At 43.8% G+C, this 22991-nt stretch overlaps 1 protein-coding gene across 1 annotated transcript in view; it reads right to left on the bottom strand.

Moving 5' to 3' along the window:
* Nucleotides 1–8125: 8125 nt before the first annotated feature.
* Nucleotides 8126–22991, bottom strand: part of SYF2 (SYF2 pre-mRNA splicing factor) — a 52671-nt gene continuing 37805 nt past the window's right edge. Inside the window, exon 7 of the mRNA XM_033930976.1 lies at nucleotides 8126–9351. Within this exon, the coding sequence (XP_033786867.1) occupies nucleotides 9186–9351 (166 nt within the window). The 3' untranslated portion in view covers nucleotides 8126–9185. The remainder of the gene's footprint in view (nucleotides 9352–22991) is intronic.

The following is a 22991-nucleotide window of genomic DNA, read 5'->3' as shown; positions in this document are numbered from 1 at the left end:
CCTTTTACTAAACCACAATAGCGGTTATTAGCATAGGGAGCTGTGCTGAATGTTCCGCGCTGCTCCCGACACTCATAGAGTTCCTGTAATTCAAGATAAGTTTGTTATTTTTTTTTTTGTAATTCTTTATTCATTTTTAAAAACTTACATCAAGTGTACAATTAATAAAACATTTAAGATTAAATACATCACTTGAATTTTCTTAATATATTCAGATACATAAGTTTATTCCCTTCCCACCCACCCATTCCATTTGTTATTTTTGAACTATTAACCAAATGAGAAAGTGATAGACTGTGGGTACACAGCAGAGCAATCATTTTTTTGATATCAACTACAATATATTGAATAAGCGATGATTGGGTGGTAAGGCGATGTTCTTGGGGTTCACCCCTTGGTTTTTTGCCTCCATGTTTCATTATAAGTGGATATGATTTCTAAAAGTGATATCTGAATATAGTTGGGTGATTTTATATTAGATTTGCCATAGATTGTTTCTGTCTACATTTTTGTTTTTCTATCCTCAGTATACCAGGAATTAGTCCTACTAATTTTTATGGATTTTCCTTAATAAGAGCTAATTCATCTAATACAAGTGGAGGGGCATAATCGAAAGAAATGTCTAATTCTGTTTTGGGCCCAAGTCACTAGTTGCCTAAAGTCGGCAGTGTCTAAAGTCCTATTCTCAAAAAATGCATCCAAAATATTTTATTTTCAAAAGTCGTCTAACTGCACGTCCAGCTGCTTGATCACCCAGACCTCTAAGTCATCTATCTTTATACCCCATTCTCGTCCAAAATTTGTCCCAAGTCAACAACGCTTAGAAAAGGACCTTTTGGACATGGGAGTGGCCAACAAAATAGTGGACTGGACACCTAGACATGGCAACAGAGTAGTGGAGCACCTTACAGGACACTGCTGCAAATTTCACAAAAAGGGTGCCACATAAACATCTCACCATAACTCCCTTATAGGTTATGGTGAGCCCCCCATAACTTACTAGACCCACCTGTCTACCACCCAAATAGTCCTCACTTCTGCAAGTGGCACCTATATAGTAGTACAGTAGGGTTGAGGAGTGTACATGTTGCACCATAAATGCAGTGGTTAGAGTGGCTTATGGGCCTGGGTCCTCCTCTCTATGGTTCACTAGCCCATCCCCCACACTACTTAAATCACCTCTGTGCTGCTCTATTTGGCATTGCTATGCCAGGTCAGGTGCTGATGTTCTGGAGACAGGTATGTATGTTTTTATTCCAATTTTTATGTTGGGGTTTTTTTTTTTTTTTGGGGGGGGTCAGTGATCACTGGGGCAGTTGGGGGTCTGTACTGTGTGTTTGCATTGCTTATCTGGTCATTTTGGATACTTTTTTGACACTTAGGCCTGGTTTTACATGGCCTAAGTCACAACGTACAAGTTCCATCCAGGCAGCTTCGTTAAACTTTCGGTTACACTTGCAGTACGACTAAGTTTAGATCAGACTAAGTCCGGCCCAAATCCTGCCCTCACCACTCCTCCTAAAACGCCCCTTTTAGCTCTGGTCGTACAGCAGCACTGAAAAGGTCTAAGTCATTTTTAGATACGTCTAAAACCCGGTTTGATTACCGGCACTTGAATGACTTGTCTTATTGATCGTCCAAGTGCCGATTTAGGCTGGTTTTTAGACATATTTCCATTTCGATTATGAGCCCCTTACTATGTATTACCTGATCCCAAACATTAAGCATCTTTTGAGAATTTGAATTGGAAAAATTGAAGGATGGTATAACTTTATCCCATAAAGCAGCAGGATCTAACTTTTGTTGATAATTTTGAGTAAAATAACCCATGTATAAATGCAAGTTGAAAACTAATAAATAGTTTTCTGTCAAGGTACCTTTGACCATTCTACCATAGCTAAAGCATTAAAAGAAGATACAGCAACAAAATCAAGGGAATGGCCTTTTTCATGAGTAGATCCAGATGGAATTAAATTTATAAGAGCAAGATACCAAGAATTTCTTAAAATAAATACCCAATTATCATCTTCTAATTCTAGGGGTAAATTAATATCGCCTAAAATGAAGAACCTAGTAAACTGACAAACATATAAGAAAATTATTTTCTGAATTTTAGTAACTGACTTACACCAGGACCCAGGAGGACGATAAGTTATATTTCCAAAGATCTGGCTGTAATATTGTTTTCATCCAGTAGTTTACACATCATACATTCTAAATCTGGTGATGAAAAAGAACCCATTAAAGTCAGATGAAAAATCTTTTATACACAATTGCCAGACTTACACTGCGTTTATCTAATCTAGGGAGTTGAAATAAACTGTAGTTTAGAGGACATAATCATTAAGCCAGGTTTCAACAATAGGTTAGAGGACATAATCATTAAGCCAAATCATTAAGCCAGGTTTCAACAATAAAAGCCAATCCTAATTTAGATGATTATATCATGTTGCTTAATAACGTTAAGCTTACTGGTATTAACAGACCTAGCATTAAAATACATACAAGGGACTGGAGTGTAATGACTAAACTCCAGCGGAATAAGAGCTATTGAGATATTTACTGTTGTTAGGTGCCATTCACTCATGCTTGGTTTTAATGTTATTCTCTTGTTTTTAATAGTTATTATATTGTACACTGCTTAGACAGTTCTTTTTTAAGTGGTATATCAAATTTTAAATAAAACTTGAAACTAGTGACTTGATGAATTGCGGTTCTAAAAAGAAACTGGTTTTATGCTAGTCCGGAAAAGTCCTCCAGCGTCATCATCCCCATGGTGCTTCAATGGCTGGGAGGGTATAGATGGGCTGGAGTAAGTCTTAACAGAGATTTCGGCAGTTGGAACCCAAGCACAGTACCAGGTAAAGCTTTGGATTCTCGCCCAGAAATAGCTAAGAAGAAAAAAAAAAAAAATTTAAATTGAATCAGGTTGGGCAGACTGGATGGACCATTCGGGTCTTTATCTGCTGTCATCTACTATGTCCTACTATGTTGTTTTCAACATATCCAGCCATCTGATTGCAGGTCGCCCTCTTCTCCTAGTTCGTTTGATCTTCACAAGCATGATGTCCTTCTCAAGTGATCTCTCTCTTCTGATGGTGTGACAAAAATAAGACAGTCGTAACTTCATCATTTGGGCTTCAATCTCTTCCAGAATCGATTTATTAGTTCTTCCAGGGGTCCACGGCACACATTAAATCCTTTTTTAGCACAAAAGCTCAAATGAGTCAATCTTGTCTTGTCTCCGTAGTGTCCAGCTTTCACACCTACAACCTACCACTGAGAAAATGAGTGCATGGAAAAGTCTGATCTTCCTTTGGAGTGTTACCTCCTTGCCTTTGAAAACTTCGTCGAGAGCCTTCATTGAAGAGAAACCAAATGCTAGTCTGCGGAGTATTTCCTCCCTGCTAGTTGCTTCGTTTACAAAAGAGCCCATTTTCCATGTTCATGATCTTCATCTTCTGTTCAGTTCTAAACCCATGTTATGACTTTTGGCTATGACTTTTCCTAGTAGATACAGCTTTATCTTCTTTGCTGTTGGTGATCAGCATTGTATCATCTGCATAGTGCAGGTTGTTTATATTTCGGCTACCAACTTTGAAACTGACACTCTCTTCTTCCAAATTTGCTTTTCTGAAGATGGCTTCACCATACAAGTTAAACAGGTAAGGTGACAAGATGCAGCCTTGTCTGATGCCACGTTTTATTGGAAACTAATCAATCGGTGTTGAGAATTTCAGTTGTCACTGCAGTTTCTTGATTTTCATTTAGGCTATGAGGGGCATAATCGAAAGGGACGTCTAAGTCCGTTTACATCCATCTCGCAAGTCCAAAGTAAAAAACAGCTTAAGACACATTTTTGAAAGATATGTCCAACTTTTTTTTCGTTTCGAAAATCGTCTAATTATACGTCCTGCCGATCTGACCGTCCAAGCCACTAAATCGTCTATCTTAATACCACATTTTCGTCCAACTTTCCGTCCAAGTCCAAAACGCCTAGAACAAGCCCTGTTGGACATGGGAGGGGTCTGCAAAGTGATTGGCTGCACACCCAGACATGCCACCTAAATAGTGGGGTACCTTACAGGGCACTGCTGTGAACTTCACAAAAAGGGTGCCATGTCTTCTCCTCCCTACAGCTCCCTTATAGGTTACAGTGAGCCCCCCAAACCACCTCCAGAATCCCCTAGACCCACTTATGTGCCAGTAAAAAAAGGGTTTTGGGAGTGTATAGAGCAGTGCACATGTTTAAGCATTAATACAGTGATTACAGGGGCTTATGGGCATGGGTCCTCCTCTCTATGGGTCCCTAACCCACCCACCCCCAAGACGACTTAAGCTGCCTCTGGGCTGGACGACTAGGCTTTCCTATGCCAGGTGATGATGGTCTGGAGGCGGAATTTTAAAGTTATGATTAAAATTTTTATGGGGGTGGGGGGTTTGGTCATCACTGGGGTAGTGTATGGGGGTCTGTTTTATGTGTTTGCAGTGCTTATCTGGTGACTTTAGGTGGTTTTTTGTGACTTAAGACTATGTGTACAAGTTCCGTCTAGGCTCCGTTATAAAACTTTCGGTTATACATGCTGTATGACTAAGTCTAAGCTGGCCCACAACCCGCCCAACTCCTGCCCTTGACATGCCTCCCGAAACGCCCCGTTTAGCTTTGGTCGTTCAGCGGCACTATGAAGGCCTAGGTCGTTTAGAAATACGTCCAAAACACGTTTTTATTATTGGCACTTGGACGTTTAGGAGAAATGTTCGTCCAAGTGCCAACTTAGGCTAGATTTTGGATGTTTTTCTCTTTCGATTATGAGCCCCTGTGTGTTTGGGTTTTCATATAGGCTATGGGGTTCATAATAAAAAAAACAGAAAGTGTCCTAAATGGCTACTTGGATGATCAAAAAGCCTGATCATCCAAGTACCCATAACCAAAGCTGGTTTTTAGACGTATCTAAAAACAGCTTAGGCCTTTCCCCTGCCTCTAGACACACAGAGAGAAAAGAGGCGTGTTTAGAGGAGGGGAAAGGGCGGGCGGTGGGCAGGAGGTAGGCTGACCTACACCTAGGCGTACAACACATATAACCAAAACAGTTGACAGGTTGCCTAGTCGGCACTTAGACCTTTTTGACTTAGACGAAGTCAAACCAGGTCTAAGTGCCGAAAAAGGGGCCGCTGAGCTGATTGTGGCTGCTGCGATCAGCTTAGCAGCCCCAGCAATCTGCCTACCCCTCCACCGCAAGCATCGTGGCAGGAGAGATGCCTCATCTCCCCTACCACGATGCCATCACTCCTCTACCCTCTGGACCTATTCTGATTGGCCCAGGCGCCTCAGGCCCCACCTGTGGGCGGGGTTTCTTCTGCCTGGGCCAATCCGACCCCATTCTGGACCCGGCTGGCCTGCTGGACGGGCAGGCTTGGCACCTGTCCATCTGGCCAACGTAAAAGGTACGGGGAAGGGGAGTGGGGGGGTCGTGGGGTCGGCCGGGGGGGGTCACGGGTCGGCGGGGGGGCCGATCGGGGATTATGGGGGCGGTCATTGGGGGGAGGGGGGTTGTGTCGAGGGCAGGAGGGCCTGGGATCCCTCCTGCCTGTATTGTGGTGGGGGGTAGGGGGGTCGCCGGGGCCAGGAGGGCTTGGGCTCTCTCCTGGCCCGTTGCTGTCGGAGGGGGGGGGGTCGCCGGGGCCAGGAGGGCTTGGGCTCCCTCCTGGCCTGCTCGTACTCGGCGGGGGAGGAACTGGCTCCTCCTTTGCCTAAAAGCCCTTCTGTTGGACATTTGGGGCTTAGGCGTTTTTTTGGTTCATTATGGGCAAAAAGTGTAGACGTCGTGGGGATGAACTTGTAGACGTAGTGGTGATCTGGGCATTTAGTAGAGGCAGGCCATAATCAAAACAAGGACGTTGTTTTGGTTATGGACACTTTCCCTGCTTCTGCTTTGAACGTTTAAGGACTTAGGCCAAAAAGGGACTTAGACGGTTTTTTTGATTATGCCCCTCCACGTGTTTGGGTATTCCCATTTGCACTAGAATTCTCAATCATTTATTGTGATCCACACAGTCAAAAGCATTGCTATAGTTGAACCAAAGGTATACGGTTTTTTGGTATTCTTTGCTCTTCTCCAATATCCATCTAACATTGGCAATAATGTTTCTTGTTCTTTGACCTTTTCTGAAACCAGCCTGAACTTTGGGTGGTTCTTGCTCAAAATATGATTGGAGCCTTCGTTGTATTATTTTCTGCAATATTTTGCTGGCATGTGGAATTAATTCAATTGTTCTGTAGTTGTTACAGTTCTTGGCATCACCTTTTGGTATAGGTATGAACAGTGATCTCCAATTGGTTGGTCATGTTTTTTTCCTTCCAAATCTGTTGACACAGTTGAGTGAGGGCCATGATAGCACCTTCTGAGCCTTTTATTAATTCCAATTAGAATACCGTTGATACCAGGTGACTTGTTTATTGATAAAGCTTTAATTGCTGCTATAACTTCTTTTAAAAATATCTGGTTCTTCTTCAGCTTCCCGTTCAATTACCCCAATGTTATTGCCTTGTTTGTATAAATTTTCCATATATTCTTTCCATATCTTTTTAATACTTTCTGGATCATTCTATATCATTCCATTGGCATCTTTAAGTATCTCCAGGTTGGAATTTCTACCACAATCTCCTGATATGCTAATTTGGTTTTTCCTTTTACATGTTTTACTTCAATTTTCTGACAAATATCCTTGAGATATCGTTCTTTGTCTTGCCAAATTTGATGTTGAAACACTCAGTTCATCTGTCACAGTTTTCTTTCTTCTGCTACTGTTTTTGTTTCTTCTGAGATCCACTATATTTACTACATTAGAATAATTCCTTGTTATATAAGAAATAAATTACATTACATTACATTACATTACATTAATTTAAACTTTGTTCTTCTATAGCAGGAATCTCAAAGTCCCTCCTTGAGGGCAGCAATCCAGTTGGGTTTTCAGGATTTCCCCAATGAATATGCATTGAAAGCAGTGCATGCACATAGATCTCATGCATATTCATTGGGGAAATCCTGAAAACCTGACTGGATTGCGGCCCTCAAGGAGGGACTTTGAGATCCCTGTTCTATAAGTATCTCTATTACTTATATGTATAGGAATATGAAGCTGTGAAAGAGAAAAACAATCAATTAGATTTTGCCTAATTGGGGAAATGTTCTCTTTTATTTTTTGCCTTCTAGTATGATTATACCAAATAGGAATAGAACAACCCATAGTGCTGACATCATTAAAATGCCAGCCACTCTGGCTAATTAAAACAAAACTTAATAAAATTAACCACCTCACAATTACTGTTCAACAAGTAAAAAAAGTCAAATAAAACTAAGTAGGCCTATTTATAAAAACAAGAATCTCAGGAACTGAGCTAAAAACTATCCTCCTTATAGCTCACAAAGTGCAACTGTATATAACTCAGCGTCACAAAATACTGTAAGATCAGATTAATCACAAGTAACAAAAACTTGCTCCAAGAATGGTAACTGAGAAGAACTTGGTGGAATCAGTTCTGCCTCTTTTTTTCTGTTTAAATCCGTGGCTTCTAACCTGCAGGATGGGTAGAGCTTGCTCCCACACTCAGCTGAATGGCAGCACTGTTTTGTATAACAGTGTATTGTATATGAGGAAAGGCTAAAGAGGTTAGAGCTCTTTAGCTTGGAAAAGCAACAACTGAGGGGGAATATGATTGAGGTCTGCAAAATCCTAAGTGGTGTAAAACGGGTAAAACTGATTTTTTTTACACTTTCAAAAATTACAAAGACTAGGGAACACTCAGTGAAGTTAACAAAATAGGAGGAAATATTTTTTCACGCAATGAACGATTAAGCTCTGGAACTCATTACCAGTAATAGTGGTTAGCATTATCAGGGTTTCAAAAAAGGTTTGAACAAGCTCCTGGAGGAAAAATCTATTGTTATTGAGATAGACATAGGAAAAGCCACTACTTTCCCTAGGATTAGTAGCATGGAATGTTGCTAATATTTGGGTTTCTGCCAGGTACTCATGTCCTGGATTGGCTAGATGGATCATTGGTCGAACCCAGTATGGCCACTCTTTTGTACCATTAAAAAGAAATACAAGTACAAATCTGAAAGTTTTTAAAATTGTATTCCAGCAGTGTACTAAAGAACTTCCATGAAATCTGAACTGTACAATCAACACATACACTGGTACTTGGTTTTAATTTTTTCTTTAGTGAGGTCAATTGATCAAAATATGTTAGGTCTTTCATCATAGGGCTATGTTACAAAAACAATCGCACTAACCACAGCCAAAATGCCTCAGGTGAAGAACAATTGTTCCCATCCATTTTCAAAATATCCATAATGAATAGAAGAGATGGGCATTTTTTTTGCAATGATACGAGAAATGTTAATGGCATATCTCATATCATTAAAAAAAAAAAAACCCCAAGAAGAAAAAAAAAAAATACATGAAAATTCATGTTATATAATTTACCGGTGTGCACTACTTGCAAAGGCGGAACTCACTGCATATGCATGCATAGTGCGCACTCTTTCAGAGTGAGCGTACTTTCTTTCAAAAAAAGTATACACTTGATGACTTTACCCCTTTATGAAAAAAAAGGGTAAATGAATAAAACAAATATTCCCTAAACAAAGGAACAAATGAATAAATATGAGGTTAATTTGCACACAGTGGAGATCAGTATATTCAAAAATCTGTTTCTTGTATATTCATTGCAGATATGCTATAAATCAGTGATGAAGATTGGGCAACACTGATGTACTGATGATGTACATGACACAGCTCTTCATGGAAAGGAATGAGATCTGAAGAATTCATATTCAAATTACTGCAATTCTGTCAATTTTTATCATGCTTTATAATGGAAAAGAAGATTTAATGTATCAACATGTGCCACAATAACTTAAAGGTTCTGTTCCTATTGATAAACAATTTGAACATTGTTTTAGGGACCACATGAAGATCCTGATCAGAGATTTTTTCCTTTTAAAACCACACATGTGCAAGTCCTATAGGGTAAGCTGGATTAAATTTTGGCAGAACGTGTTCCCATTTATGGATCCTCTATGAAAAACAGTCTTCATCTTGTGGAAGCATGACTGTTCCTGCCAATCTCAAGGTGCTGGATACTAACTTTATTATATACATATTTATCCCAGAGGTTAGACAGCTGTTCCTCTCTCCAAATTCTGCTTGATCTCTGCAGTGTATTTGCCATAGAACCTCTCCGCTTTCTTATTGAACTTGGCATTTCTCTCATTAATGTAGTCAATGTCTGCATCATCGTTATAAGCACGTCTTCGGCTGTATTTTTCTCGTTTTTCAATTCTGCAGGAAGAATTAAAGAAAGTCATTAAATTTTAAATTGTTCATACAATCTAAAAACCAACCAAATACAGAAATAGAAAACATTCCGTGTTCTATTCAAGACCATCTGCCTACAGACATTTACAAATTCAGGTATAATGAATTTTAAATATTTTAAATTCTAAAATCTTTGAAATAAGCCAAAGGAGGCTCAACAAAATCCTACCATAACTAACAATCAAATGAAATAATTAGTGATAAGGCATAACTGTCCTCCATCTCTCATTTTAATCATTAAAAAAATCATCCCTTTTCATTACCATTTTAAATAAAATACCTATAATAAACAATAATTTAGCAATATTAAATTTATCAAAAAGCTATAATTATTAAATCCACATGCATCCATACCTAACTCACACATTAGAAACAGTGAACAACAATTTTATTATACACAATAACTCAGAAAAGTATTTCAATACAATTTACAAAAGGTGGTGTTCCGAATATCCCCTAAAACCCATCACAAACTATCCATGAAGAAATAATTGCAGAATCCATACCTTCTTGTAGTGGCACACTGAATATATTTATTTACATTTTTTGTTTCAACATTGTGGTACAGGAAATCCAGCATAAAGGAAAAGGGAAAGGGGTTTTTATATACCGCTTAGTCGATGTGTATTAAGCAGTTTACAATCAGGTACTCAAGCACTTTTCCCTGTCTGTCCCAGCGGGCTTACAGTCTATCTAATGTACCTGGGGCAGTGGAGGATTAAGTGACTTGCCCAGGGTCACAAGCAGCAGCATGGGATTTGAACCCACAACCTTAGGGTGCTGAGGCTGTAGCTCTAAAGGCCTGGATTCACAAACAAGCTGCCTTACTTTAGGTGCCAGCAGGTGCCTAGATTGCACCTACCAGTGCCTAGAGTAAGTGGTTTAATTGGGTTTAAATGGCACAATAATTGGTCATACCATTAAAACTCAATTAAACCCTAACCTTTTTATTTTTTTTAAGTCGCCACTATGCGGCCTCCGAGATCAGCACTTAGGTCTCTGGCGGCTAACTACGCTTACTGACACTGAAGCCTGTAAGTGGATGTGTTTAGGCATGGTGCTGGTCTTCGGCATCCCTATGTGATGTTGGCCGCGATTCTGACAGGACCTTAGGCACTGGAAATGTAGGATGTTAAATCCTGGTGACTAAGGTCCCTACGCACCACAATTCTGGAAGTGGAGCATAGCTATCCATGATTGACACGTGGCAGGCACCTGTTTTGTAGGTGCTTGCCATGGCAGGCGCCGCTTCCAGAATCAGCTCTGTAAGCAACTGTTGTAGTATTGATATCCCAGCCAAAACCTAGCTTGCATAAACAATAACTTCCGCAAACTAAGGAGGTCTTTTACAAAAGATTAGTATGCGCTGCTACAGCACCCATTTTATTCCAATAGGCTCTACTGCAGATAATATGTGCTAATCTTTAGTAAAAGACCCCCTACGTTTGTTCTTCAACTTCTTGGTTTGGTAAGAGGTTGGGCTAGGATCACTGATAATTATCTATTGCAATTAGAACAGAGATGGAAATTGGAACTTTTTCGTTTGTAAATCTTTATTCATTTTCATCTCTTACAACAAGTGTATAATAATCAATCAAAATAATTTTTTACAAATCACTTGACAATTTTACTTATAATCATTAAAGTATAAAAGAATCCCTTCCCACCCACCCCACCCATTAACAATAAATCAATTATCAAATACCATATTTCCCAATCCCACCCCACCTATATCTTATATAATAACAAGGTGTTAAGGTGTCTGATCATTAGAATATGTAATCAATGGCCCCCAAATCTTTTTAAAATTATGATAATTTCCTTGCTGTATAGCAAGCACCCTCTCCATTTTGGTGGAAATTGGAACTGAATTCTTTGGCTCCTTACAAGTTCAACCAGAAATTGGAACTGGGAGCGGTTAAGTGATTTGCCACACACGTTTTATGTGTGTGGCCAATCACTCAACCAACAATTTCCTACTCAAACATTTCTTAAACAAAAGCACCCAGTTCCAATTTCTGGTTCAACTTACTGGTATAAGGAGCCAAAAAATTAAGTTCCAGTTTCTATCTTTGTTCTAATTGCAATAGATACACACCCCCCTTACCATAAGAACATAAGAATGACCATACTGGGATAAGCTCCATCAAGCCTAGTATCATGTTTCCAACAGTGGCCAATTCAGGTCATAAGTACCCAGAAATATCCCAAGGAGTAAAACAGAATCTATAATGCTTATCCCAGGAACAAGCAGTGGGTTTCCCCAAGCCATTTCAATAATGGCTTATGGACTTTGTTTTAGGAAATTAGTAAAACCTTTTTTAAACCCTGCTAAGCTAACTGATTTCACTACATTCTCCAGCAAAGAATGCCAGTGTTTAATTACACACTGAGTGAAGTATTTTCTTGGTTTGTTTTAAATCTACTACTTAGAAGCTTCATTACATGCCCCATAGTCCTAGTATTTTTGGAAAGAGTAAACAAGTGATTCACATCTATAGTTTATAGTTTTGTTTTGTTTTCAATAATATCTTTATTAGGGCAAGTAATACAACCATAATACAACCAATATCAACATCATTGCAACATTCCAGATCAGCAGTACAAATACCAGAATAGAAAATCAGTCCAGCAGGGAGTCAGTGCCCATCTGGGCATGTGTCATGGCCATCCGCTCAGCCATGTTTACAGTAACAAAATACAATCAAGTAAACAAACAATCCCCCTACAAAGTCCCTAATCTAAAAGAGAAACAAAAAGAAAAACATCCATCCTCCATGCACCCCACAAGCTAACCCCATCAACTAACCCGTATAATACTCAAAGTATACTGAGAGCATGACAGTAAGACTGAAGAAAAGCACCCCGTCCCCCGGGTGCTCTGCTTCAGAACCCTCACAGGGATAAGCATTGTTGCCACAACTAAATATGACACTGGCGGTTGAGTGACTGTCTTTTCCCTTTTTCTGCCAAGAGTTCACATTTGACCATCTGCACCATCATGGATATCCAGGTAGCGACAGGAGGACTCTCAGCCTTTAGCCAGTACTTCAAAATGACTTTAGCCACCAATAAAAAGGCAATAGCAATAAATTTGCAGTCAGGCAAAGGGACTTGATTATCAACCAGTAGATGTTGATCCCCCCAACAAAAGTGTCATATAATCCCAAAAAATAGAGCACTTCACCAACCCCTCTATTATAGCGATCACTGCAGACCATATGGTCAATTTGGGACAGTCCAAGAAGGTATGCACAAAGGTTCCTGCTGCAATTTTACACCGAAGACCCTAGGAGGCCTCCCACAAGTCTATAGTGCAACCAGGAGCCCTAGTCAAGTAAGCCCTATGCAGAATTTTGAAATGAGTGTCTCTCAATTCAGTCGCTTTGAAGAAAACCAGTCCCATCTGAAAAACCTCCTGAATTTGCCCAGTATCTAAAGTGCCCCCCAACTCCTTCTCCCAATGTTGAGCCACTTGGGTTATGCCAGCCACATCCACCAATTCCTTGACTATCTTGTACCAGCGAGAAAGTGAGTTCATTATGTGTGGATAATAAGAAAAAAATACCTATCCAATTTGGTACCCTCCATTTGAACCCCCCAGGAACCCTTCAACTGAGTATAATAATGATGTGCTTGACGATAAGCCCAAAAGTGTCTCGCCGGTAACTCCCATTTAACTCTCATCTGATCAAAGAAGGGAACTCCCCTCCTCCCAACTCAAGGATATGATGGAAGGAGATGCACTCCTTCCTTGCCCAAACAGTAAAAGGAGACAACCCCAACCCAGGGACAGAAGCGCTACCCATCTGTCCCTGTTTTCGAAGCCACCAGCCCCAAGCTGCACAGAAAGGTAGCAAAAAAAACAACAACAAGTTTGTCCGGCACTCCCTGCACATGGAGAAGGTTAAGGAAACCATATGGGCTACACCACTCCTTCACCAGAGGTAATGGAAAGAACCGTTACTCATCTAAGAGACACTCGTGCACCCCACGGAGCAAGGCCGCCATGTTATAAGAGCGAAGATTTGGTACACTGAGGCCTCGCAGGTCCGAATCCACAATGAACTTGGTGTAGGCAATCTGGGCTGACCTGCCACACCACACAAAGCGTCTCACCATCGCTTTAAACTCCAATTTATCTCTCTGTTTAATCCAAATGGGCAAAACTTGTAACGGATATAAAATTTTAGGCATGATCATCATTTTTAAAAACGCCACCCATCCCAAAAGCGAAATAGGAAGATCCATCCACAAGGTACAAGTAGATTTCAAATGAGCCAAAACCCGGGTGACGTTCAGCTTGTATAATTTGGAATCAAAAGTGTGAAGATGAATGCCCAAGTATTTAAGAAAAGGGGCCAGCGGTGTGATAGGAAGATCCCCATGCCAGGGCTCAGGGCCCACCCCTCTCAAGAGCAAAACCTCAGATTTGCTACAGTTCACCTGGAGGCCGGAAAAGGTACCAAACATCCGCACCCACTGCAGAAATAATGGAAGCTGCCGATCTGCGACATACATACATCTCTGGAACCAACTCCCCCCGCAACTCAGACTACAGAACTCATTAATGACATTCCGAAAAATGGTAAAGACCCTCCTCTTCAACTAAAGGTCACCCTCAATCTACACCCCCCCCTTAAGCCCCACCTCTACTCTTCTCTCTCCTGTCTATCTTCTCCCTAAATTTCGCTATAGTCCTCTCTCGGTCTGTACTCTAATAAATTGTATTTAAACTCAAATAACTTGTATTTAAACTAAACTACTTATACTTAAACTCTGCTCTTAATTTGCTGTATACTCCCTGTATTTAAACTACTGCACAGTCTTGTATGTCCAAACATTTAAATCTATTGTATATCTTATATGTCCAATTACACTCCATTGTGTATGTTTACTTGTAAACCGTTCTGAGCTACTGGGAGGATGGGATAAAAATCTAAATAAATAAAATAAAATAATACAGAAGCATATCGTCGGCAAATTGACTATGACGGAGCTCTTGAGAACCAATCTGAATGCCCTCCAAGTCTGGATCCTGCCAAATATGCGCTGCCAGGGGTTCAAGCACCAGAACAAAGAGCAGTAGAGACAGCGGACAGCCCTGTCTAGTGTCCCGACAGAGAGGAAACGATGCAGTTATCTTTCCATTCACAATGAGTTGTGCTCTCGGATTGAAGTGTAAAGCCTTCACCCAATCAACCCACTATCCCAAATCTCTCCAAGACCCAAAACAGGTGAGACCATACAACGCTGTTGAAAGCTTTTTCAATATCTAAACTTGCTAACACCATCCGATCCTCATTCCCCCTGGCTTCCCGGATTGCAAGGAGAGCCTTATAAAGATTAATAGAAGCGAACCTCCCAGGTATGAATCCCACTTGATCAGCATCTATCAACTCTGGCAAATAACCATTCAAACTTTTGGCCAGAATGGCTGCCAACAGTTTAACATCTTGATTTAAAAAAGAAATCGGCCGATATGAGCCAGGCAGTTCTGCATCTTTGCCAGGTTTGGGGAGGAGAATAACATGGCCAGATTAGCACGGGCCAGATTGCCCCCAGCAGACGCATCAGAATATGCCCTGCAATGGGGTAAGAACCATGTCCTGCAAAATTTTATAGAATTTGAGCACCATACCATTCGGACCCGAGGATTTAGCCAACTTAAGCCGACGGATAGGTTTATTCAAAGTATCTGCCTGCCCCAGTGGCAGCGCAGGAAGAGTCAGACCGTGAAAAAAGGCTTCCCGTTTGCCCTCAACCATGCCTTCCCTATAAAGAGTGGTGTAAAAGTGCCCAAATTGGTCCGCAATGTTCTTTAAGTCAGTGTGTCGAGTACTCACAGTGGCCCGAATACATCCTATAAGTTGCTGTTTACGAGCCAGTCGAACCAAATTGGCTAATACCTTCCCAGTTTTCCCTCCCCAGCAATACAGTTTGTAACGCTGGAAATAAATATCTTGCTGCACCCGGAGTGTTAAGATCTAATCAATGTCCTTATGAAGTTGAAAGACTTTGGCTTTGGTACCCTCGTCCAGCTGAATAACGTGAACCTTCCGAAATTGTTGCAATTCCTGAGAAAGCGAAGTATGACACTATCTCTGTCTTTTTGATCATATAGGAAATAATATGGCCCCGAAGAACCATCTTTGCAGCCTCCCAATACATTGAATACGGTAAAAAACGGTGACTAGAAACAGTGTCAAAATGGAACAAAACCGAATTCTTACTTCTAGAAAGAAATAAAACCCCAACTATAACAAACCTAGAAATAAACTCCATCACATATCCCTTACAACCCAACCTAAAACTGCTGGGAATAATGATAGACAAAAACTGCACCAAGCAACTTCAAATCAGCAAAATGGTTCAGAAGGCAATTTAAGACAAATCCGAAAATACTTCAACAACAAAAAATTCAAACTCGTAGTACAAGTGCTAATCCTAGGACTCCTGGACTACTGTAACATACTTTACCTGTCATGCCCAATCATCATGCTAAAACAATTACATAGAGCCCAAAGACTAATATACTCGATGAAAAAAATACAATCACCTCAGTTTTCCAAGACTCACACTGACTCCCAGTACAAGCACACATACAACACAAATTCTACTGCACCCTATTCAAAGCCCTAAATGGAAATGGACCAAGCTATCTGAGCAATCGCCTAATCAGGAAAAACACATCCAGACCAAGAAGAACTCAAGCACACTTTACCCACCCCCCAATCAAAAGCATGCAAAGCAAAAAAAAATATGATGTTCTACTAACCACCAGAGCAGCAAAAATAGACCACCACCTCTCAAATCTGCTGACCATGATGACCAACTACAAAACATTCAGAAAAGAACTGAAAACCATACTATTCAAGAAATTTGTAGAATTATCTAACCAAACCGTATCGACCCTTCCCAGATCCAGACACATACTATAACTATCAACCTTGCAATCTCCCTGGGAATGCCCAGGCTAATTTCTTGTTGCAAACTACCTAGAACCAAAAGGTATTGGCGGGATAGAAGACATCAATGAAATATAATGTAATGTAATGGTACGCAGATCTGGTTCAGCCTCTCATGGCATATTCTCTTCCATTGCCCCTCTTGCCTGACCTTCTAACTCAGGGTCCTAGTCCCATGTTCGATCCAGGCTCCCTAAATTATCAGCCATTGGTGCCACTCATTAGGTTCTGCTGATTTACATTCTCTGCTACTCCATGGTTGTGATCTTTTTGGCACGTCTTGTCAGGTCTGCCCAACCTCCAGTGACCTCTGCTGTTACTCTGTGTTGTGTCCCAATCTCGTTACCCTCAAGCCATTCATAGCCTTCCATATTTGCTGTTTAATTTTTTTTCTTTCTGTGCTGACCCATTTGGGCTTCTTTTACTGTGTTGTCTATTTTTTTCCTACGGATAGGCTGACTGGATGGGCCATTTGGCCTTTATCTGCCGTCATGTTTCTACAAAAAGCACAGTTACTTACCGTAACAGGTGTTATCTAGGGACAGCAGGCAGATATTCTTTACGCATGGGTGACGTCACCGACGGAGCCCTCGGTACGAACCTTTTTAACTAGAAGGTTCTAGTTGGCCGCACCGCGCGTGCGCGAGTGCCTTCCCGCCCGACGGAGGAGTGCATGGTCCCCAGTTAAGATAAGCCAGCTAAGAAGCCAACCCGGGGAGGAGGGTGGGACGTAAGAATATCTGCCTGCTGTCCCTGGATAACACCTGTTACAGTAAGTAACTGTGCTTTATCCCAGGACAAGCAGGCAGCATATTCTTTACGCATGGGTGACCTCCAAGCTAACAAAGAGGGAGGAGGGATGGTTGTCCATTAGGAAAATAAATTCTGAAGTACAGATTGGCCGAAGTGCCCATCCCGTCTGGAGAAAGTATCCAGACAGTAATGAGTAGTGAATGTGTGAACTGAGGACCAGGTGGCAGCTTTGCAGATTTCCTCAATGGGTGTGGAACGGAGGAAAGCAACAGAAGCGGCCATAGCTCTCACCCTGTGGGCAGTGACAGCACCGTCCAGTGACAGACCGGCCCGAGCATAACAGAACGCGATGCAGGCCGCAAGCCAGTTGGATAGCGTCCGTTTAGAGACCGGGCGACCTAGACGATTAGGGTCGAAGGTCAGGAAGAGCTGAGGGGACAAGCGGTGAGTCCTTGTACGATCAAGATAGTAGGCCAGGGCACGCTTGCAATCAAGACTGTGTAATGCCTGTTCCCCAGGATGTGAATGAGGTTTCGGGAAAAAGACAGGCAACACAATGGACTGGTTGAGGTGAAAAGCCGAGACTACCTTGGGAAGGAATTTTGGATGGGTATGCAGAACCACCTTGTCATGGTGAAAAACAGTGAACGGTGGATCGGCGACCAGTGCATGCAGCTCACTAACCCTCCTGGCAGAGGTGATGGCAATGAGGAAAAGCACCTTCCATGTTAGAAGTTTGAGCGAGGTTGTGGCAAGCGGCTCAAAAGGAGGTTTCATGAGGGCTGATAAAACCACATTCAGGTCCCAGACGACCGGAGGAGGCTTTAGAGATGGTTTGACATTGAAGAGGCCTCTCATGAATCGGGAAACCAGTGGATGAGCCGTGAGAGGTTTTCCGAGGATAGGCTCATGAAACGCAGTGATGGCACTGAGGTGGACTCTGATTGAGGTGGACTTGAGGCCCGCATTGGACAGAGAGAGCAAATAGTTCAGTACAGTTTCCACCGCTAAAGAGGTGGGATCGTGATGATGACGGAGGCACCAAGAGGAGAACCTGGTCCACTTCTGATGGTAACATTGGAGGGTGGCCGGTTTCCTGGAGGCGTCCAGAATGAGACGGACAGGCTGAGATAGATTTCCTGGAGAGGTCAGCCCGAGAGAAACCAAGCTGTCAGGTGGAGCGAAGACAGATTGGGATGCAGCAGAGACTGACGCTGTTGCGTAAGTAGAGTAGGAAACACAGGGAGAGGAATGGGCTCCCTGACGCTGAGCTGAAGCAGGAGAGAAAACCAGTGTTGGCGAGGCCACCGAGGAGCGATGAGAATCATGGTGGCCCTGTCCCTGCGGAGTTTGGATAACGTCCGCAACATCAGAGGAAGTGGAGGAAAGGCATAGAGGAACCGATCTCTCCAGTTGAGCAGGAATGCATCTGGGGTCAGACGATGAGGAGAGAAGAGTCTGGAACAGAACTGGGGTAGCTGATGGTTGTGAGGCGCTGCAAAGAGGTCCACCTGCGGAGTGCCCCAGCGAGCAAAGATGGAGTGGAGCGTTGAAGGGTCCAGAGTCCACTCGTGAGGTTGAAGGATGCGGCTGAGATTGTCGGCCAGGGAGTTTTGTTCGCCCTGGATATAGACAGCCTTGAGGAAGAGATTGCGGGCCGTGGCCCAGGTCCAAATGCGGAGAGCCTCCTGACAAAGGAGGCGAGACCCGGTGCCGCCTTGCTTGTTTATGTAGTACATGGCGACTTGATTGTCTGTGCACAGGAGAAGAACCTGAGGGCAGAGAAGGTGCTGGAAGGCCTTGAGAGCGTAGAACATGGCTCTGAGTTCTAGGAAATTGATGTGATGTAGACGCTCCTGCGGGGTCCAAAGACCCTGGGTGCGTAGATCTCCCAGGTGAGCTCCCCATGCATAAGGGGAGGCATCCGTGGTGATGATCATGGAATGAGGGGGCAGATGAAAGAGAAGGCCCCTGGAAAGATTTGAGGAGTTCAACCACCATTGTAGAGATCGCTGAAGAGACGATGTCACAGAGATGGGATGAGAAAGAAAATTCGAGGTCTGTGACCACTGGTTGGCCAGAGTCCATTGAGGTGTCCTGAGGTGGAGTCGCGCTAGGGGAAGCACATGTACCGTCGAGGCCATGTGGCCCAGGAGGACCATCATCTGTCTGGCAGGAATGGAGTGATGAAGGAGCACCTGACGACAAAGGTGGAGCAGAGTCCGTTGACGGTCGGAGGGGAGAAACGCCCTCATTAGTGTGGTGTCGAGAACTGCTCCAATGAATTGAAGGCGCTGTGTGGGAAGCAGATGCGACTTGGGGTAGTTGATCTCGAACCCCAGGAGATGGAGGAGAGAGATGGTATGATGAGTGGCTTGTAGCACAAGTGGAGACGTAGATGCTTTCACCAACCAATCGTCCAAGTAGGGAAACACCTGGAGGTTGTGAGACCTGAGGAAGGCCGCCACCACAATGAGGCATTTGGTGAACACCCTGGGTGATGAAGCGAGGCCAAAAGGCAGCACTTTGTACTGATAGTGGCGGTGGTGCACCTGGAATCGCAGGTAGCGACGTGAAGCCGGATTGATTGGGATGTGAGTGTAGGCCTCTTTGAGGTCCAGGGAACATAGCCAGTCGTGCTGAGAGAGAAGAGGGTAAAGCGTGGCAAGGGAGAGCATTCTGAATTTCTCCTTGACTAGACACTTGTTGAGATCCCTGAGATCGAGAATGGGACGGAGGTCTCCTGTCTTTTTGGGAACCAGGAAGTAGCGGGAGTAGAATCCCCGACCTCTTTGTTCCGGAGGCACTTCTTCGATGGCATTGAGAAGAAGGAGGGATTGGACCTCCCTCAGGAGGAGGGGGGTTTGGGTTGAATGAGAAGCAGACTCTACGGGAGGATTGTCTGGTGGAAGAGTCTGGAAGTTGAGAGAGTAGCCGTGGCGGATGATGTTGAGGACCCACTGGTCCGATGTGATGACCTCCCAACGGCTGAGGAAGATGTGGAGCCTGCCTCCGATTGGTTGAGGAAGAGGCAATGAAGGCGGGAGACTGGCTATGCCCTGGAGAGAAGAGTCAAAAGGGCTGAGATGGCTTGGCAGGAGGAAGAGGCTTGGCAGGTTGATTGGACTGGGCACGAGCCTGGGTGTGCTGGTGCGGACGGGGCCGCCTAGGTTGTTGTGAAGGTGGATTGAGCGGCCTAGCGGAGAACCTGCGCTGATATGCAGACTGTGGTCTGTAAGGATGAGCAGGTGGAGCCTTTTTCTTAGGTTTTATGAGAGTGTCCCATCTGGTCTCATGGGCTGAGAGTTTCTGTGTGGTTGTATCCAGGGACTCCCCAAATAATTCATCCCCAAGACAGGGAGCGTTGGCTAGTCGGTCTTGATGATTGATGTCCAAATCAGAGACCCTTAGCCAGGCCAGGCGGCGCATAGCCACAGCAATGGCAGATGCACGGGAGGTGAGCTCAAAGGAATCATATATAGAGCGCACCATAAATTTTCTCAGTTGGAGCAGGCTGGAGATTTGCTGCTGGAACAGTGGGACCTTGTGTTCCGGAAGGTACTTCTGCATGGCGGAGAGTTGGAGGACCAGATGTTTCAAGTAGAATGAAAAATGAAATGAATAGTTGTTTGCCCTGTTGGCAAGCATTGCATTCTGATAAAGTCGCTTGCCAAATTTGTCCATTGTTTTGCCCTCTCTGCCAGGAGGGGTGGAGACATAAACACTAGAGCCCTGAGTCTTTTTTAAGGTGGACTCCACCAGGAGGGATTCATGGGGCAGCTGGGGTTTATCAAATCCAGGGATTGGTATGACCCTGTAAAGGCTATCCAGTTTACGGGGGGCCCCAGGGACAGTAAGTGGATTCTCCCAGTTTTTATAAAAAGTTTCCCGTAAGATGTCATGTACGGGCAACTTTAGGAACTCTTTGGGAGGTTGATCAAAATCTAATGCCTCCAGAAAAGCTTGTGATTTCTTAGAGTCAGACTCTAGAGGGAGAGACAGAGCCGCCGACAACTCTCTGAGGAATTTAGAAAAAGAAGATTGCTCAGGCTTAGATGTGGTATCGGGGGCCGAAGGCTCCTCGTCCGACGACGATGCGTCCTCCTCGGTACCGGGAGGGGATTCTTCCCATAGGTCCGGGTCTCTGACATCAGTGTGCGCGTGCCGAGATACCGGAGTGGAAGGCTCGGTATGGTGAGTCTTAGAAAGAGACTTGCCCGAGCGTACCGAGACGGTACCGGGGGATGAAGACCTGTGTCTGTCTCGGTCCCGGGAAGAACGGTGCCGGTCACGGGGAGACCGGTGCCCTGTCCGGTCCCGAGGAGGATCGACCGTCGCCAAGGCGTGACTCTCGGAATGAGTATGGAGATGTGATGCCGAGAGAATAGGCATGGACGAGTCCAAAGGTATCGATGGAGTAGATACCGGTTGGACGGTGCGGGGCTCGGGCCGGTCTGGTACCGAGAGCAGCGGTGCCAAGATGGAGGGCAAGAGCTGCTGAAGTTGCTGTTGCAGTTGTTCATGCAACTTGTCTTTGAGGATGGCCGCGATGCGGTCATCCAGGGTGGCACCGGAACCACTTTTTTCTGTTTTGGTTCCATGGGTGCCTCTCTACGCCCCGGCGATGAGGAGGCCGATGACGAGGCACTCACCGATATCGGGGCGGAGCGTTTTTTGGGTCGGCGTGGAGCCGAAAGGACCGGTGTCGCCACCGAGGTGGGAGGGCGCTCAAGGGTGGAAGGCTTCTTAGCCGGCTTACCTGGCGCCGGTGGCGCCGATGACGGATCAGGTGGTGTCGAAGTGGCCGGTGCCGATTTTGACGGTGCCGCAGATGAAGAAGTCGAGTCCATTGCAGGGCCGGTGCCGAAAAGTATATTCTGCTGGATTTGACGATTCTTCAAAGTGCGTTTTTTAAGAGTGGCACAGCGGGTGCAGGAGTCCGCCCGATGCTCAGGCCCCAAACACTGCAAACACCAATTGTGTGGGTCAGTGAGGGAGATCGGGCGTGCACACCGCTGGCACTTCTTAAAACCCGGCTGCGGGGGCATGAATGGGAACACGGCCTCCGCAAAATCAAACCCGGAGGCCTGGATAGTGACAACAGGCCCCGCCGGGGCAGGAACGAAAAAAGAAGAAATAAAGTATTTTTTTTTTTTTTTGAAACTGAAAAGAAAAAAGCACCCGAAGGTGAATAAAACGAAAAATATACGCGAGCGGGAAGGCAAAAAGAGAATTTCAACGACCGTTGAAAAACACACGTCTTCTTCGCTCCGTGGAAACGAAGAAACTGGGGACCACGCACTCCTCCGTCGGGCGGGAAGGCACTCGCGCACGCGCGGTGCGGCCAACTAGAACCTTCTAGTTAAAAAGGTCCGTACCGAGGGCTCCGTCGGTGACGTCACCCATGCGTAAAGAATATGCTGCCTGCTTGTCCTGGGATAATCTGTTTTACTACTTGGGATCTAGATAGATACTTGGGGCCTGGGTTGGTCACTGTTGGAACTAGGTTACTGGGCTTGATTGACCTTCGGTCTGTCCCAGTATGGTGATTCTTATATTCTTATGAATTCCCCATAGAGCTGTATCATTTTAACCCTCCCCCCCACATCTATGCAAAACAGAAATGGAGAGAAACTAAGAGAGCAATTCACAAGGACCACCTAACTGGCTACAAAACACTCCTGAGAAGACAGGTAAGTTCCAGGTAAGCCAACAAAAAGGTCTGTTATACTAAGCATTTTCTGTTACAGATACAGAAGGTAATAGATAAAAATCCAGATTAGATTACAATGGAGAAAATGCTTTGACACAATTAGCCCCCAGGAACTTAAAATACTAGAAACAAAACCAATAAATAATAAATAAATACAAAACATATACTAT

Source organism: Geotrypetes seraphini, chromosome 2 (assembly GCF_902459505.1).
Source record: "Geotrypetes seraphini chromosome 2, aGeoSer1.1, whole genome shotgun sequence".
Lineage (NCBI taxonomy): Eukaryota > Metazoa > Chordata > Amphibia > Gymnophiona > Dermophiidae > Geotrypetes > Geotrypetes seraphini.
The sequence above is the reverse complement of the archived record's forward strand: the minus strand, read 5'-3'. Positions and strand labels throughout refer to the sequence as shown.